Source organism: Humulus lupulus, chromosome 4 (genome assembly GCF_963169125.1).
Source record: "Humulus lupulus chromosome 4, drHumLupu1.1, whole genome shotgun sequence".
In the NCBI taxonomy this organism is placed as follows: domain Eukaryota; kingdom Viridiplantae; phylum Streptophyta; class Magnoliopsida; order Rosales; family Cannabaceae; genus Humulus; species Humulus lupulus.
Window position 1 is genome coordinate 235,874,469 of NC_084796.1, and position 17,202 is coordinate 235,891,670.

Sequence of the window (17,202 nt, forward strand, 5' to 3'; positions counted from 1 at the left end):
AGGCCTCGGGATTGTTCCTACTACCCGGATTAGTGGGGATTGATGTCCTGGAAGTTAGATCTTGGTTTGGGAACCTTTGTTGTTCATGTTATTGATGGTGTCTCATATTTGGTTATGACTAGGTGACCGCTAAAGGGCTAAAAGTCATATCGTTCTCAAGGGTCGTTCTTTTATTAATTCTCGCTCGAATCAGAGGTAAGAAAATTGCACCCTGTGTATATGACATGCATGATTGTTGTTGAGGCATGTTGGTTGATAAATGTGGACATTAATTGCATATTAAATGCTTAGCAGAGCTTGCTTACTTGAGTATGGCACTGAATAGTCAGGGACGGCACTGGTCGCATATTACTGACCTGAGAGTCAGAAACGGCATAAGCGTCCTGAACGCAAGGCCGATTAAAGATTAAATCTAATCGATATCAGCGTTTAGGAGCATCAATGCTGGACCGACCCTAAGGTCGATGAAACTTATAATCGCTTGTCTAGTTTATGCTAGTTACTCAGAGCCAGAGCCTAGGTGACAGCTTGTCACGTGGCTAGGGAGCGGAATCCCATGGTTGTGACTCTATGGTCACGAGGTAGGTTATGTTGGTGACTAGTCATCAAGCACCTATCCTGTTTAAGCTAGTGAAAGGATCACTTATCTGTAAAGCCCCGGTGACCCTATCGTCACATGGCTAGAGGGAACGAAACCCACCTTAGTGACTTTTGCGACTATCACTCATCTGTTTTGGACTGAAAGTCCTGAATGATGATTATGATCATTGTTGATACTATATTCATGATATATTGTGTTTTCTTGTTGGGCTTTGGCTCATGGGTGCTATGTGGTGCAAGTAAAGGGAAAGAGAAGCTCACCCAGCCTTGATTGGAAAGCTTAGGTGGTGATGTGTACATATGCGGCCGCTTGACCACCACGGCCAATGAGTTCTCAAAGGAACTAGGGTGTTTGCCCTATTTTTTCCGCCTAGGTCGGGGGGTTGTAAATTTAAACAGTAATGACCATTTTGAGTTATAAATAACTTGTAAAAGTTTTTGATGGGCCCATGAACAGTTTTATGTTCTAAATAAAATATATTCTTTCCTTTTGATTGGTTTTTCACCTTAGTCTGTTAATAATACCTAGAAGAACGTTTTTAACCAAAGAACTCGGGTAGCGAGTTAAATTTTTGGTTCACCGTTCACCGTAACTGTTCTGGGGTAACCAAGGCGTTACACTTAACCTTCCTTCCAGTTTGAGTCTCCATTAGAGTTCTCCAATTTCTAAAATTTTCAAAAGATTCATCCTTGATTTTTTGAATGAATACCCATAGTTTTCTGGAGTAGTCATCTACAATGGACATGAAATACCTTGCACCAGAATGAGAGCATGTTCTAGAGGGTCCCCATAGATCAGCATGGACATAATCAAGAGTTCCCTTTGTCCTTTGCTGTCCTGTACTGAATTTCAACTTGCTAGCTTTCCCATAGACACAGTTTTCACAGAAACTGAACTTTTGTAACTTGTCTTTCCCTAGCAACTCCTGTTTCTCCAATTCCAACAGGCCCTTCTCACTTACATGTCTCAATCTCTTATGCCAAAGCTTAGTCTTTGACATTTTATTTTCAGTAGTAGTGGCTGCAGACCCAACTATCACCTATGCATCCAGGGAATAGAGACCATTTTGTCTGATCCCTCTCATCACAATCATGGAGCCATTCACAATTTTCAAGATGCCATTCTCTCCTTTGAACACATATCCCTTCTTATCTAGCTCTCCTAAAGAGATCAGATTTCTCTTCAAGTCAGGTACATGTCTGAAATCTTCAAGCAGCCTCTCAATTCCATCATGGAATTTAAATCTGACAGCTCCAATCCTGTGATCTTGTAGGGTTGATTATTACCAAGAAGCACTGAACCACCTTCCAATTCCTGAAACTCCTCAAAGTACATCCTGTTTGGATTCATATGGAAAGAACAGCCCAAATCCATTATCCATTCATGATCAGAACTCTTGCTTGACACCATCAAAGCTTCTGATGACTCATAACCATCCTGTGCAATAGCAGCATTCCCTGATTCACCTTCTTTGTCATTTCTGTAGTTGCCTTTCTGTCTATCAGGACAAAATCTTCTGGTGTGACCTTCTTTTCGACAGTGGTAACACCTTATGTTTGGGACATTTCCTCCACTATTCTCATTGCCATTTCTTGATTTTGACCTCTTCTTGTCACTCGGATTTTCCTTCTTTTGATTTCTGCCTCTAACTATTAATCCTTCACCAGTTACATTGGACTTCAATTCCTTCCTTTCATTCAATTCTCTTGAATTCAGAGCAGCTTGAACTTCTTCAAGGGTCAAGGAATCCCTTCCATACAGCAATGTTTCTTTGAAATGACTGTAAGATCTTGGTAAAGAACATAATAACAGCAAAGCTTGATCTTCATCACTTATAGTTACATCTATATTCTCCAAATCAAGAATTAGTTTGTTAAAGATATCTAACTGTTCCTCAACAGACTTATCTTCTTGCATTTTAAATGAATATAAGGCTTGCTTTAGATAGAGGCGATTTACCAGAGACTTTGTCATGTAGAGGCTCTCGAGCTTCGACCAAATCCCTGCTGCAAATTTCTCTTTGGAGACTTGTCTCAACACGTTATCTCCAAGACTCAATATAATTGCACTATGAGCCTTATCAAGAATCATCTTTTTGTCCTTATCTTCAAGCTTGGTGTCGAGACCTTTATCTCCTTTCAGAGCATCTTCAAGACCCTGTTGAACCAGAAGAGCCTTCATCTTCAATCGCCATAATCCAAGGTCGTTTTGTCCAGTGAATTTCTCCACTTCGTACTTCGCCGATCCCATGATTTCGAGTCCACGCTCACTGCACCAATTTGTAAGGAATCGAGCTAGAAATTCACCACAAAACTCGAACAAGATCACTGATCACAAAGTGATCATAAACCAGTGATAGAACAATAATCAAATCAAACCAGAGTTTATAAGAATAGAACTCAGATGAATCTCATACACATCTAGATTGATCATACAAACGCCACTTTTATTTCATTCATGAAATTCCTCGAGTGTTACAATTCTCTCAATCTTTCTCTCTTTACAGCATTACAAGAATAAAAGAATTCACTCTAAAATTTAAAGAGAAAATTTACATGAAAACAATACAATATACAGCTCAGGCTAGAGTTTCTATCTATAGGAGTTTTCCTACTAACTACTCCAAACAGAATTTGAAACCTGCCTAACTACCTTGCTGACTTGGACCAACTTGGACTAATAGAATTAGGACTTGAAGACTGGACCAACAATTAACAATAGTTTTGATTTAAAAAATTTTACCTTCGTCTAATTTATGTATACCAAGAACCTCCTACTATATTAAAATTCGTCTATAATCAAAGTCTCAATTTAGTAAAAGTTATATCACACTTTTACTTATTTTACATGCTTCAAACGGTTATTAGAGGGAGATGGACGAAGATAAAAAAAAAAAATTATATAAATTAACTTATGTAGATGTCAAAAGTATGTTAAAATCATTATATTTTTTTAATGAAGCTTTTCACTGCCACAAAAGTATGTTAAAACCTTTGTAAAAAAAAAACGTTAAAACCGTTATCCTTTTTTTTTTTTTTAACTTTTAACGGAACAAAGTAATAAAATTAGCATTTGGAAACCAACTAATATGATTAAAAAAGATTTTGGAAATAATTTATCAAAAGAATATTTTAGAATTGAAGTATTAAGTATAAATTAATAATAGAAAACAGGAACTATAAAATCCTGATAGTTATAATTTTACTCTAAATTTATTGTTATAAGGTTGTTTAGAGCATCTTCAACTCAACTCCATATGTGCATTTTGGTGTGAAATTCACACCAATTCAATTCCAATGGGACGGCAAACATTGTAGCATTTTGATGGAATGCCACAGTGTCTCATATGGTGGGACACTGTAGCAACGACATAATGCATTTTTTACTTTTTTAGCTTTTTTCTTTTTTATTTTAATATTTTATGAATACTTATATATTTATATTATTTATTTATAAGATAAATTAATATAATAATAAAGAATATACTTTTTGGTGTAACTTTAAGTATTATGGTTGGAATGGAAAAAAATATGGTGCTAAAATTTTACTATTTTGATGTTGAACCAACACCAAAATGGCTTTTGTGGTTGGAGTTTCCCTTAACGTGGTCAATACCACATGAGAAGACAATTTTTGTGATTGAATTTAAAATTAGGTTCAACTAACTATAATTTAATGATTGGCGTTGGTAATTATTAAATTATAATAAGTGGGGCCAATTTAAAATCCAACCACACATAAAATATCAACTTATGTGGTGAATGATTAAGCTTGCCTTAGGGCAGCTCTAATCGAATTGCATAACATCATATATAGTGCTAAAAATGCACAAAAGCAAATTCAACCCAACTGCAAATTTTACAAGTGACAATTTGGGTCACGACACAAAAATAAATGGGTTTGGGTGACACGTTTAATAATTGTGTCGTGTTCGTGTTTGAGTTTTTAAGACATTTAATAATCGTGTCGTGTTTACCTTAATCGTGTCGTGTCATAATCGTATCGTGTCAACACGATAACACGAATAATTATCATAGGTTTCATAATTTGTTACATAGATATGATTAATTATGTCATTATCGTATTCTATCATAGCATATTAATCGTGTCATAATCGTGTTATCATGTTGTGTCGTGTTTGTGTCATGTGACCTGCTAAAATAATTGTGTCGTGTTCGTGTTCACGTTTTTGATACATTTAATAATCATGTCGTGTTCATATTTACCTTAATCGTGTCGTGTCATAATCGTGTCAACACAAACACGACACGTTTACACGAATTGTTAGCCCTATCAAATATGATGTTGTCTACAATGCCACCTTATTATATATAGTGTGGTACTGTAGACATCGCATAATAGTATTGTACTCATATATAGTATAATAAAATTATCAATAAATTATTTTAAGTATATAATATACTTATTAAATAAAATAATAAAAAGATAATATATTTTATTAGAGAGTATATTTTTTGTGTAATTTTTAGTATTATGATTGGAATAGAAAAATATTTTAGTACTAAAATTACACTATTTTAGTGTTGTTTTAACACAAATTTGGTGTTTGTGGTTGGAGTTGGCCTTAGAGCACTCCAAATGGTTGGAGTGCTCTACTCTATATCCATCAAAATACTCCATCAAAACCTTACTTTTTTTATTTTACCTCGCAATTTTATATTATACTCTACATTGGTTTCTCTATATTTTGTTTTACATCATTTAAATATTATATATATATATTATTGTTACACCCGAATTTCGAAATTGTCATAAATAAGCCTCAAAATGTAGGCTCGTAAAGTGTAAGCTCGAAAATGTTGAGTAAGGGTTCAACACTTGTATAAATTAACATGCTTCCTGATTTGTTCTAATTGGCAACTGAGCACCAGTAAAGAATTTTCGAGCTTAATCATCAAGCTCAAAAGGATGGATCTTCTCCGAAGTATATGAAAGCAATTCAAACCTTCGTTGCAGACTCGAAAATGTTGATCACCGAAGACTAATCTCGATGGAATTGCTGGCTAAGGTTGAGGCTAACTAGAATGACGAGCTCTCGATGATAGTCGATCTCGAAAGTGTGTAAATTGTATGTTCAAGGTCGATATCCAGTTTGAACGCGGTTGCTGTTAGAGAATCCCTATTCCATGGGGATTTGTTGTAATCTTATAATAAATCTCGATTATCGTGGGATATTACGTGATAAATATATTTATTTACATATATTTCAAATTTGAATTGTAACTTCTCGAAATAAAAATGAAAATATTTTGTTAACCAGTCTATAAATAGATTGGAGAATTTCATTTGTGAGGGGCACAATTTGATACAAAGAATACTCTACAAAATTGCTTCGTGTAAGCTTTAAGAGAATTCTAATACTCAATAATATTGACTCGTGGACTAGGAGATTTTAACTGCTGAACCACGTAAAATCCTGATTTTTCTTATTTATTTTCTTAATAATTTTGTGTTTAGTTCTCTTCAAATTTAAGTTGACAAAAAACGGCCTCAATAATTATCTGATAGTTAAAGTTAAAGAAAAATAATTAAAAAAATAGCAAACAGAAGAGAAAAGGGAAAAAATATTAATTATGTTTTTAAATGTTTACTTAAAGCTTAGCTACATTTTGTGTAGGAATTATTGGTTTTAGTGCGAAATTATTATGCATAAATATTTAAAGGATCTCATCTCATTGATACAATATTAAGCCTTTTAGTTTTATATATATATATATATATATATATATATATTTAGAGTACTTTACAGCAGCTATTGGGACTGTTTTATAGCAATACTTATAATTAAATGGACAGATTTGGATTGTCAAAGGAAAAATAGTGTTAAGATATGCAAGAATAGTGCTAGACACATACTTTTTATACATGAAAATTCATAAAACGATGTATCATGTATTTTAAACCCCACACACAAAGATAGTGTGGTTCTGTCTTAATAATTTTCAATGGGGACACATCATTGTTCTGTCTTAATAATTTTTTGTGTATAAAAAATATGTGGGGTTGTGATGAATAGAAATTTGTTATCTCTAAATTACCCGTTTTTTACTTATTCCACCGCTCAAAGTTCAACAAATCATTGTTTATGTACAAAAGCGTGAATTTATGTATAATTTTGTCAAATTTAATATTTATGATGGAAGATTTTTATGAGCTTATCATTATTCAATGTGCAAACACTTGTAATAAAATGAAGATGTTTGGTTGGGGTTGTCAAAAGTAAAAATAGTGCTAAAATGTGCTAGATTCTAACTTTTAATATTTGCAAAAGAGCCCTCGAATGAGTTACGAGGAAGGAAGGCCACACAAATTGGAATCCAATTCTTAAACATGGAGACACGTACCTTTGTCAGTTACCATACAAAAAGCGTTTTCGAGGAGTGACGTGTAATCTAATTTCCCACCCATTTTCACACTTCTTTTCCTTCCTCCCACACATTCTAACTATTTATATGTTAAAATAAAATAAATACGTTAGTTATTACAATAACAAAAACAGAAGAAAGAAAGAAAGAAGCCATTAATATTTTCTCATTCTCTCATTTTCTCATTATCTCTCTCTCTCTCTCTCTCTCTCTGCATGAAACAAACCGAAGCACTCACCGAAATGGCTCACCATCACCAGCTCGAGCTTGATCTTGATCATCATCAGCTAATCGACGGCGACGATCGCCGCTTCGAACGGAGACGAACCTCGTCTCCAAAGTCAGACCAAAACGACGCTGAAAAAAGCGTAGCCGAGCAGAGGTCTCCTTCGATATCGTCTTCTTCTTCTTCTTCGTCGAGTAATTTCGAAGAGAAGAAAGGTTTAGCATTCGCTGAAGACAGCGGAAAAGAAGAGAAGGAGGTGAGTAGGTGGAGAGAGTTATCGTCGGAGGATAATGGAAGAGAGAGGCTGAAGAGGCATCGGATTGAGATGGCGGGTAGGGTTTGGATCCCTGATATTTGGGGGCAAGAGGATCTGTTGAAGGATTGGATTGATTGTAATGCTTTTGACGCTTGTTTGGTCCCTAATGGGATTATGTCGGCCAGGGCTTCTTTGGTTGAAGAAGGAAGAAGAGCCACTTCTCAAGGACTAAGAATAGAGAACAGGTGTTAGAAAGAAACTCTTTTATTTCTCCTTTTTTTTCATTTTAAAATTTTTATAATGATAATTTTCGAGATTTATGATGATCATTGAGAATTAATACTATTGTTATTATATATTATTGTTGTTGTAGTACAATGATATTTCATTCAAAAAAATGATCTTCTTGGATACTACTAGATATATATTGTTATTATCTTCTCTAATGGAGTAGTAGTGGTTGTTATTGTACCACTCTCAAGCTAGCTTCTTCCTGTTTTAATTTTATAATTGAACAATCATTCTCTTAATATTCTTATGGTTTTCTTAATTTTCATTGTATATGTCTCATTCTCTGAATATACATGAATCTATAAGTTGGAACAAAAAAAATCCAAACAGTTATTCTCTTTTTTGTAGAAATTTTTTCTAGACAGTTTGAAACCAAAGCTTTTTAAGCTGTTAAAAAATGGGATGCAATTCTGAAAGTGAGCATGGCCATTACAATTTACATGAGCCACCAAAACTAGAGATCTAGAACATAAATATCAGATGTTGTGGTTAAAATATTATTTATGAAAACCTAGCCTGCTATATCAAACTTTATAAATTACTTTTTACAACACATGCATAGTCTTATATAAAGTTAATTTTGATTATTTTATACAAAGTTTAAGATAGAAACTGTAGAAACAATCTCAAAGCTGGCCTAGTGGATTTAGCCCATTAATAACCAATTAACAATTCAGTGTTTATTTCATTTTTCAATATTAAGACTAGGGCTTCGCACCAATTGGAGTTCACATTTAGTTTTGTTAAATATTAAAAATTACCAATTAACATAACAGTCAGAGATTACAACAAAGTTGAAGATAAATGGATAGAGATTAACCTATAACCATATAGATTAATAAGAGAGAGCATGATAATGCCAGAAATAGCTAAATAGTAAACTGTGAACCAAAAAACGTTCACTCAAAACCTTTGCATTGTTCAAATAAATGATCAATAATTATTGTTGAAAATTACAAGTCATATTTCTCGATTAAACTATATTAATCTGTTGACTGACAAAATTGGACCAATAGAAGGAAGATCTTTGCAATTACACATAATTTATGAGGAGATTCTGTAATTTTCTTCAGCTGGGTACAGGTGCAAGCTCCCATATTTTAATCGTTCCATCATCACTGGCAGAAGCAAGTAGCCGTTTCTCCTAATAAAAATAATAACAGCACATGGGAAAACATTAGGTTAAAATGTGAAGGTGAATGGTGGCAATTTAAGGCACTACACAATGTGAATACCAGTACTATGTAGTATGTCTAGCTCTCTCAACCTTTTATCTTTGATTTTAAATTTTCAAATGTTAAGTTATGACCAAACAAACACAGTAATATGCAAAAGCTAGATGATGATGGTGAACATAAGCAGTGGGGAAAGTGATATTAATTTTTTTAGCAGAGCAGACCATCATTGACTATATTCATGGTGGTAGCAGAAACAGTAATGTTCTAATAATTTCTAATTTTAAATCCAATATGAAGAGGGCAATGGATTTGAGTAGATTCATAAAAATGTAGAAAACATGCCTTCAGTTCCAGATAAATTAAGTATTTCTGATAGAATCTTACCCCAGGGCTCCATTGCACTGAATTTACATCCATGTCATGGGCCTTTTCCTCTTTCAGTAGCAGTTTATACATGGGTCCATCAACCTTTAAAGTAAAAGAATCAGTACTTCAAAACCAGAAACGAATCAATAGCAGTTTCTTTATGAATAGACCATAAAGTAAATTTAATAATCCTAGACACCAACAATTACTTTTTAGAAAAAAGAAAAGGGAAAAAACCAGCCCCATCAACCAGCAATGGAATTATCTACATGCAGATTTGCGAGATGGTATATTGGAATTAATAAACATGGATAAAAATATACCAAACCATCTTTGTCCGAGTTTTCCACAAAAAACCGCATGGCATCATCAGCTGCGCCACTGGCAATGATACCTTCCCTTCAGATATAGATAATAAATGGGATTAGATTGTTACAGGAAGAGGGGGTTTTCTGTTGAAAAAAATATCACGAAAACAAAATGGCCAAAACATATGAAGATAAAAGAGTTAAACCAAGGCAGTTGGATTCAAGCATACAAAATCCTTACATATGATAACTACATCCCTTTAGGAACAAATCTTGATGAACTTAACTAAAATATAATCAATTACACTGAATTAAGATGCATCTTTTTTCGACAAGATTGTTGTCTAGAGCATTTGTCAATGGCTAATAATTAAAAATGAGCACCAACTGTGGGACCATAGTACATTTTGATGGCATAGATCTAGCTAATATATATATAATAAAAATAAAAACAAAACAAAAGGACAAAATTTATTAATTAGTATACAATCGATACCTAGACCAATGCACCGAGAAGATTGTCCGATCATGATAACCTGAAATTGTACAAAGATGTCTCCTGAAGAGGGAAAAAATGTAAAAAAAAATGTTAGAATGCCTAAAATAAATTTAAAATTCATTGCTGTCCGTCTAAAAAGAATATGGAACACCAAATTACAGGTATAACAGTTGATTGTTCAAAGAACACTATCTAGCAGCATAACAACTATTTCATGACCTTGACGAAGATGCAGGCATATGTAATAATGAATTGTTCTTCTTTTCCATTGCTGCATCTAAGTACAGCTTATCATACTCACCACTATGGCAATGAAACAATCTTGTAACATTCATTTTGGTTGACCGACACTCAAACCTTCTCATATAGAGCTGTAAAAACTATACACATACAACATTTCAAAAGCTCAGAACAATGGCATTGAAACTAATTTTGATGTGATGTTTTCCTCACCAAGGTGTGTAACCTTCACTAGACTGCATCCTTGCCAAGTCCGTTCCCCATATCTTCAAAGTAAGGTCGTCGCTGCAGATTCAGTTAATTGCTATCTCAGCTTTTGTTTTTTCAGTATGCACAGTTTTGTTATGAAACACTTTGTTACTCGTACTGGGCAAGAAATCCAAAGTAACCATAAAGGTGAAAGACGCTTTCCTTACCTACTGCTAACCATTTTATCTCCGCTGGAATTAAATGAAAGAGCCCAAACAGTAGAAGAGTGACCACTGAAAAAACAGAAAGGAAAGAAAAAATAAGCCAAAATTAGTGAAATTAAAAGCATAGTTACAATTACAAACAAGTGGAAAGTTTGAGAGAGCGAGAGAGAGAGATCATACTTGTTAGGTTCGTCTAAAGTTTGTACACACGTCCAATTATCATCATCACCGTCGTCTGCCCAAATCTGAGAGTAGCGTTTACGGGCAATTAAAGAATCATACTAAGTCAATTTTCTTCAAAAATGGTACATCAAACAATTAGTTTATCTGGATGATCACATAAATATAAAATTAAACTCTTCATGTCACTTTACCTTAATACTATTATCATAACTACAAGAGACCAAAACATCCATGGCTGGATGCCACTGAACCATTTTTACATCCTGTGTATGACCTTGCAACACAGCAACACACTCATACTCATGACCTGGCTGTACTTCCCAAATCCAAACAGTTTTATCTCGACCACATGTAGCAAGCAATGACCCAGATGCATTCCACGAAATACTTTTGACTTCATTTTCGTGACCCTAAAAAACAAAACCACCACTGACAGCACTTACAAATATGAAGAAAAATATATGAAACACAAACTACCAAGATATGAATTTTAAAACAAAAATGATGTCGCTTAGTGTTTAAGCTTCCTATGCTAGCATTCTCAAATCACCATAGCGTATCCATAAGTTTAACTTGAACCCAAAGTCAAAATATAGAACTAACAAAACTAAACAGGTATTATATGAAACCAGTAAAATTAGCTGTACAACTCACTAATTGCCTACTGCAATGCAACTAAGGGATATCAGTACCTCCAAAGTGGAAACACATTCATAATCACCCCCAACGTTTTCCCAAATAGCAGTGGTGGCATCAAAGCTCACAGTAGCCAATAAATCTCCCGATGGCGACCAAGCACAGGATCGAACAGTTCTAGTGTGTGTTTCTTCCAGAACTGCCTGCACAATAGCATCTACTTATTAAAATTTCAATCCAATATAATCATGAAACCCAGATAAAAATACCCTCCAATTTAGCATTAGAAAGGAATTTTTCGTTAGATGAGCATAAAAATTAATTGTGCCCAACACAAAAATCCCAAATAAAACTATCTGTCCAGCTTAGTTACAGAGACAAAAATTTGACGAGAAGCTCTATTCAATTAGCATTAGCAAATTTTATTGACAATTACTTTATACTATTCACTATTCAAAACCCAGATAGGAAAAAAATGAAAATACTAATAGCAGTAAAGTCAATTTTCTCATCAACCAACCAGAAAATAGGATCACAAATTAAATACGACTTCCGTATTCAATAAAAAACCAAAAGGTCGAACCTTGCAGTTCCATGAACCGGTAGAAATACTCTCCTCCCAAATACGTACGGTCTTATCGCCGCTACAAGAAGCGAATACATGTGGAACCCCAGTTACACCAGTGGCTGGGTTCCACGCCAGGCTCCATACTCTATCGCTGTGACCCTCAAGCTTCTGAATCTCTCTCAGCTCGAATCGCCCATCCAAGAACTCCATACCCCAAATTACAGAGACTAATAAACTCGTTTCAATAGTTCATGTATGAGTGTATAAATATATTGTGCCATATGAATATGATTATGATTGAGCAATGGAAGTCACGGGCTGGTTGCCCAGTGTGGTGTTTTAGGTCGATTTTGTGGACTGTGGCGCGTCGAAATCACGCGCCGAGCTAAATATTAAACTTATGGCGGTAGAGCGTGGTTGGCTTAGGCACTTGCGTTTAAAAATTGAAAGTACAAAATTGCCCACAATACTTTAACGATCCTTCTTCCGGATTGCGAGGTCAGTTTGATAAGTGATATAATTCTGTATTTGTATATTCTTGTGGTACTTACTACGAGGATAGCTTCATATTAATTTTGGGAAATTTGACTTTTTATGCTTAATAGTGTGGTGTAATACAAAATAATGCTAGACATTTTTAACATTACAAAATAATGCCAAAATTTTTGCTAGTACCCAAAATACCCCTGTCACAATTCCCCTCAATCCCAGTTTTGATTCTCCCTCTCTCTCTCAAACTCTCGGTCACAAACTCCCAACCCCCCGACCATTGAACTACCCAGATCTCCCCGTCGGTTTCTCAAGCTTTCTCAAGCTTTCTCTCTCTCTCAAGCTTTCTCTCTCAAACTCTCGGTTCGAGTCCCCGTCGCGGCCCCCGTCGAAGTCGCGTTGCCCCCCGTCGAAGTCGCGCTGCCCCCCGTCGAAGCCGCGCTGTCCCCCGTCGAGCCCCCGTCACAGCCCCCGTCGAAACCCCGCGCCTCCGTCTTGCCTCTCGCCATCTGTCATCCAAAACCCACGGTTCAAGTTTCTCCATACCCAAAACAAAGGTAAGCTTATTGTTTGTGTTTGTGTGTATGTGTATGGATTAGTGTGGAATTGTTTGTGTATGGATTAGTGTGGGATTGTTTGTGTGTATGGATTAATCTGGTTTGTTTTGGGTATGGAATAGTGTGGGTATGTTTTAGTGAAGCCTGGGATTTTTGTGGGTTTGTAAGGTTGCTCGATGGGAGGTTCGATGCATGCTCGATGGGGGTTCGATGCATGCTCGATGGGGGTTCGATAGGTTAAGACGTTAAGGGTTCCAAGTTTAGGTTCGATGCTCGATGGGGGTTCGATGCATGCTCGATGGGGGGGTTCGATGCATGCTCGATGGGGGTTCGATAGGTTAAGCCGTTAAGGGTTCCAAGTTTAGGTTCGATGCTCGATGGGGGATCGATGCATGCTCGATGGGTTGTGTATTTGTTGGGTTTGATTCATGCTCGATGGGGTTTGATGCATGCTCGATGGGTTTGGTATTTGTTGGGTTCGATGCTTGTCGATGTTGGTTCGATAGGGTAGGCCTTAGGGGTTCGATGGGGTAGGCCCATTATGGGTTCCGGGTTTAAAACTAAGAAATTAGATGCATGCTCGATGGGGATTCGATGCATGCTCGATGGATTGGGTCTTATGTTGGGTTCGATGGTGGTTCGATGCATGCTCTAGGGGTTCGATGGGTACTCGGGTTGGGGTTCGATGGGTGTTCGAGTGGGTTCGATGGTTGCATGTATGTTTATTTATGGATTTTTCATGCGACTTTGTTTAACTGTATTATTGTTATCTTTATTTTTTGCAGATGCCGAAGTATCTTTTACCCTTGACAGATCACTTTCCTGGACGAGTCACATATAGGGGCAATGGTTACTTTAAAACAATCAAGGACAAGTTTGAGGAGCTCGGGTTGATAGAAAGGGTGAAGGAATCCCCATTCAAACAATTTTTCATGGCTGAGAAGTTGGACTTCTCTGCATCTCTCATGCATCAATTAATGTTGCGCAAGATCCAGTGCTTCAAAGAGGATGAGTTGCATTTACATTTGGGATCTAGACCCTGCAGATTTGGTAGAGGCGAGTTTGGTTTGGTTATGGGGTTGAACTTCAGTTCCGGGCCATCTGAGACTGATTTGAAGAAACACTTGACTAGTGACCGCTTAATCAAGGAGTTTTTTAATGATGAAGAAACAGTGAAGTTAATGCATTTGGAGGCTGCTTTAAAAAACTGCACTGTAGTTGAAGATGCCTACAAGTTGGGCCTATGTTTCTTTGTTGAGGGGGTTTTACTTGCACGAGAGGGCAAGTTAAATGTCTGGATAGATTCGCTGAAGATGGTGGAGGACACTGAGTACTTCTTTACTTACCCATGGGGGAAGGTGTCTTTTAACAAGCTTATGGATTCATGTAAGAAAGACATGCATCATCAGAAAAGGAACTATGAGAAGAAAAAGGAAGTTAAGGGGAAACAGAAAGAAGCAAAATACAGTTTGTATGGTTATGTCCCTGCATTGCAGTATTGGGCATATGAAGCCATCCAACAGTTTGCACGTGAGTATGGTATTAACCATGGAAACCAGTTTCCGAGGATGCTTAGTTGGTCGAGCAATAAGGAGCGTCCTATTTCGAAGGCCGACCTTGCACCGATGTTCAAGAAGACGAGTGTAAGTTCTGCTATATTATGTCAAAATAGAGTATTCTTTGGTGGTTTCAAACTGACTTAATGCTTTGTATTTGATGCAGTTGATTGTGTTGTCCATGTTGAAGCCCCGGCCTTCGGAGATAGATTATTATAGCGCTCTGACGGAGGGTGATGCTCCCTTGTATCCCGGGTTGGGCCAAGAAGAAGAGGTAGAAACTCCCACTAATTTTGAGAAGGTGGCGGAGATAGCTGCTGAGGTTGCGAAGGCAGCAAATATTTTTGTTGATGGCCCTGATGATGAGGATACCCCAGTCCCCATCGACCCCACACCCTCGGCCCCAGCCCCATCGGTACACCCCAGTCCTGATCAACCTGATTTACGGGAGGTGTTGGAGAGGTTGGAGCGAGTCGAGAGTCGTCAGGATACCATCCTATAGAACCAGGCGGTCATCATGGATGATGTCAATAAGATCTTGACATTCGTACAAGATCTTCCAAATGATTCTGATTCTGATTCCGACTCACTTGACCTCCCAGATGATTTTGTCTCACATGACATAGGCACTCCTCCCCCGATAGTACTCACAGCAAATCCTGAGACCCCAGGTGTTGCTATTATAGAACATGGGGATGTTGCTGGTGTAGAGTTTCAATTGGCCAAGAGGAAAAGACGCAAACCTAAGAAATTTGAAGACTACACCGACCCAACCAGAAAGAAAGCTCGTTTGGATGCGATTGATGACGTGCCATTAGTCCTCGACCCTCTAAAGAAGCCACTTGCTACACAGTACAGAACGGTCGGCAAGTGGTTGCTTGGAGATATTCCGAACAAGACGAAGAGGGATGTCCAATCTGGTGTGTATGGTCCGAGTTGGTTTCTGACGATGAAGACACCACAGTTTTGGATCGATGATGGGGTAAGTAATTTTATTAAATTTATTAATATTTGTTATCTGGTATAAGCAGTGGGTTCAATAGGGGTTTCGATAGGCTGATTAATTACTTTCCAATCATTTTTGCAGCATATTGATGCGGCCATGCATATGCTACGTAGGCGTCGACAGTTCTATCCCGGGGCATATCGGCAAGATGGTGTTGTGATGAATATTATGTTCTCACAAGTGGTACCGGCCCGTTATGATGCATATCAGAATGCCAAGGAAGCGGATAAGAAAAGGTTTTTGTGGGATTCAGATGTGATATCAATGATTACGGGAATTGACAATCAATTTCTGGCATCGTGGAAGGGAGTAGACACTGTATATTGGTGCCAGAACTACCTTCAAGCGCATTGGTTTGCAGTTGAAGCCTCCATCTCTACTTGGACTCTGAATGTTTATGATTCGGACGTGACCGTGATAAGTGATAAACAACTGCAATCTTTTATGAAGTCATTGTCTACTTTGTTCCCATCGTTGTTATTGCAGTCACAACTTTTCAAGGACGACCCTCGGTTGACGATTCCACCTGGAGCTAAAAGATGCAAGGAGTTCAATGTGCACCGCATGCCAGTTGATTCAGTACCCCAAACCAAAGTCAGGTAAACAAAAGTCTAGTTTTTATTCAAGTTTTTTAAATTAAATTCCATGTTGATTTTGTTACTAATGCAATTTATGTTTTGGTTACAGTGGAGATTGTGGTGTGTACGCCATCAAACACATCGAACACTTATTGGGTAGGCTACCACTTGACACGATTTGCGATGACAACATGGAGTTGTTCAGAAACAAATGGACAGTTGACTTATGGTATCAGAATGTTAGACATTGAACATTCTCATGTTATATTTATTTGCTTAAAATGTAGATTTTTAAGAAATTTTTTTGAGTCGAGTATCTTTTTATTAACGACAATTAACAACCAAAATTCATTAACGACAATAAAAAAAGAAAACGAAAAATAACCTTCAACTTCAAGTTTAAATAAAATACAACAAAAAATAAACTCAAAGCCGAGCTTTGCATGAGGATTTGTTGTGGCCACGACCACCACATCTACTACACTTACGCATTGTAACTGGTTTTTCCCCGCCAGATGGCCAACGATTTGTCCTTGGTCTTCCTAGCTTTGGTTTTTTTGGGCGACCAACTTGTTGTTTCTCTATGGGTACACCAACTACCATATTCTTAATGTCATCTGGAAGTATCCAGTCATCCTCGTTCCCAGTTGGGTAAATGGTTTCTTTGTACGAATTCCTCCATGACTCAATGGTGTAAAACGGTGAACACAAAGAGTAAAGGTTCACTCCACGCTCTATAGCTGCTGCAGCTGCATGGGGACAAGGTGTGCCTATGAGCTGGAATACCCCACATGAGCATGATTTCGTCATCAAATTCACCTCAGCATCGCTGTCTGCACCAGTTACATGAAACTCGAATTGACCA

The 17,202-nt window shown here is 36.9% G+C and overlaps 4 protein-coding genes across 4 annotated transcripts; 3 read left to right on the forward strand and 1 right to left on the reverse strand.

The window, feature by feature from the left end:
- Positions 1-7,091: 7,091 nt before the first annotated feature.
- On the forward strand, positions 7,092-7,999 carry LOC133831347 (protein BIC1-like). Its single transcript, XM_062261604.1, has one exon. The coding sequence runs from the start codon at positions 7,203-7,205 to the stop codon at positions 7,719-7,721; it is 519 nt and encodes a 172-aa protein (XP_062117588.1). The 5' UTR covers positions 7,092-7,202; the 3' UTR covers positions 7,722-7,999.
- A 659-nt stretch (positions 8,000-8,658) lies between these two features.
- On the reverse strand, positions 8,659-12,561 carry LOC133831345 (protein CIA1-like). Its single transcript, XM_062261603.1, has 10 exons — positions 12,167-12,561; positions 11,640-11,786; positions 11,139-11,357; positions 10,945-11,009; positions 10,768-10,833; positions 10,565-10,636; positions 10,109-10,171; positions 9,628-9,703; positions 9,323-9,406; positions 8,659-8,904 (listed from the first exon to the last, which is right to left on the reverse strand). The coding sequence occupies exons 1-10, from the start codon at positions 12,359-12,361 to the stop codon at positions 8,830-8,832; spliced, it is 1,062 nt and encodes a 353-aa protein (XP_062117587.1). The 5' UTR covers positions 12,362-12,561; the 3' UTR covers positions 8,659-8,829.
- A 382-nt stretch (positions 12,562-12,943) lies between these two features.
- LOC133831349 (uncharacterized) lies at positions 12,944-15,255 on the forward strand. Its single transcript, XM_062261606.1, has 3 exons — positions 12,944-13,197; positions 13,983-14,840; positions 14,920-15,255. Exons 2-3 carry the CDS (start codon positions 13,983-13,985, stop codon positions 15,253-15,255), a joined length of 1,194 nt encoding a protein of 397 aa, XP_062117590.1. The 5' UTR covers positions 12,944-13,197.
- Positions 15,190-16,665, forward strand: LOC133831348 (uncharacterized). The gene is made up of 3 exons (XM_062261605.1): positions 15,190-15,735; positions 15,841-16,358; positions 16,447-16,665. Exons 1-3 carry the CDS (start codon positions 15,271-15,273, stop codon positions 16,586-16,588), a joined length of 1,125 nt encoding a protein of 374 aa, XP_062117589.1. The 5' UTR covers positions 15,190-15,270; the 3' UTR covers positions 16,589-16,665.
- Positions 16,666-17,202: the final 537 nt, after the last annotated feature.

Bases quoted from the DNA above. Each gene is read 5' to 3' on its own strand.
- LOC133831348 (XM_062261605.1), top strand. From the start codon at position 15,271: ATGGATGATGTCAATAAGATCTTGACATTCGTACAAGATCTTCCAAAT. The intron at 15,736-15,840 runs GTAAGTAATTTT...TCATTTTTGCAG, and splicing joins AGTTTTGGATCGATGATGGG to CATATTGATGCGGCCATGCA. The intron at 16,359-16,446 runs GTAAACAAAAGT...TTTTGGTTACAG, and splicing joins GTACCCCAAACCAAAGTCAG to TGGAGATTGTGGTGTGTACG.
- LOC133831347 (XM_062261604.1), top strand. From the start codon at position 7,203: ATGAAACAAACCGAAGCACTCACCGAAATGGCTCACCATCACCAGCTC.
- LOC133831345 (XM_062261603.1), bottom strand. From the start codon at position 12,361: ATGGAGTTCTTGGATGGGCGATTCGAGCTGAGAGAGATTCAGAAGCTT. The intron at 11,787-12,166 runs GTTCGACCTTTT...GCTATTGTGCAG, and splicing joins CCGGTTCATGGAACTGCAAG to GCAGTTCTGGAAGAAACACA. The intron at 10,172-10,564 runs GTGAGGAAAACA...TTCCCTCTTCAG, and splicing joins AGTGAAGGTTACACACCTTG to GAGACATCTTTGTACAATTT.
- LOC133831349 (XM_062261606.1), top strand. From the start codon at position 13,983: ATGCCGAAGTATCTTTTACCCTTGACAGATCACTTTCCTGGACGAGTC. The intron at 14,841-14,919 runs GTAAGTTCTGCT...TATTTGATGCAG, and splicing joins CGATGTTCAAGAAGACGAGT to TTGATTGTGTTGTCCATGTT.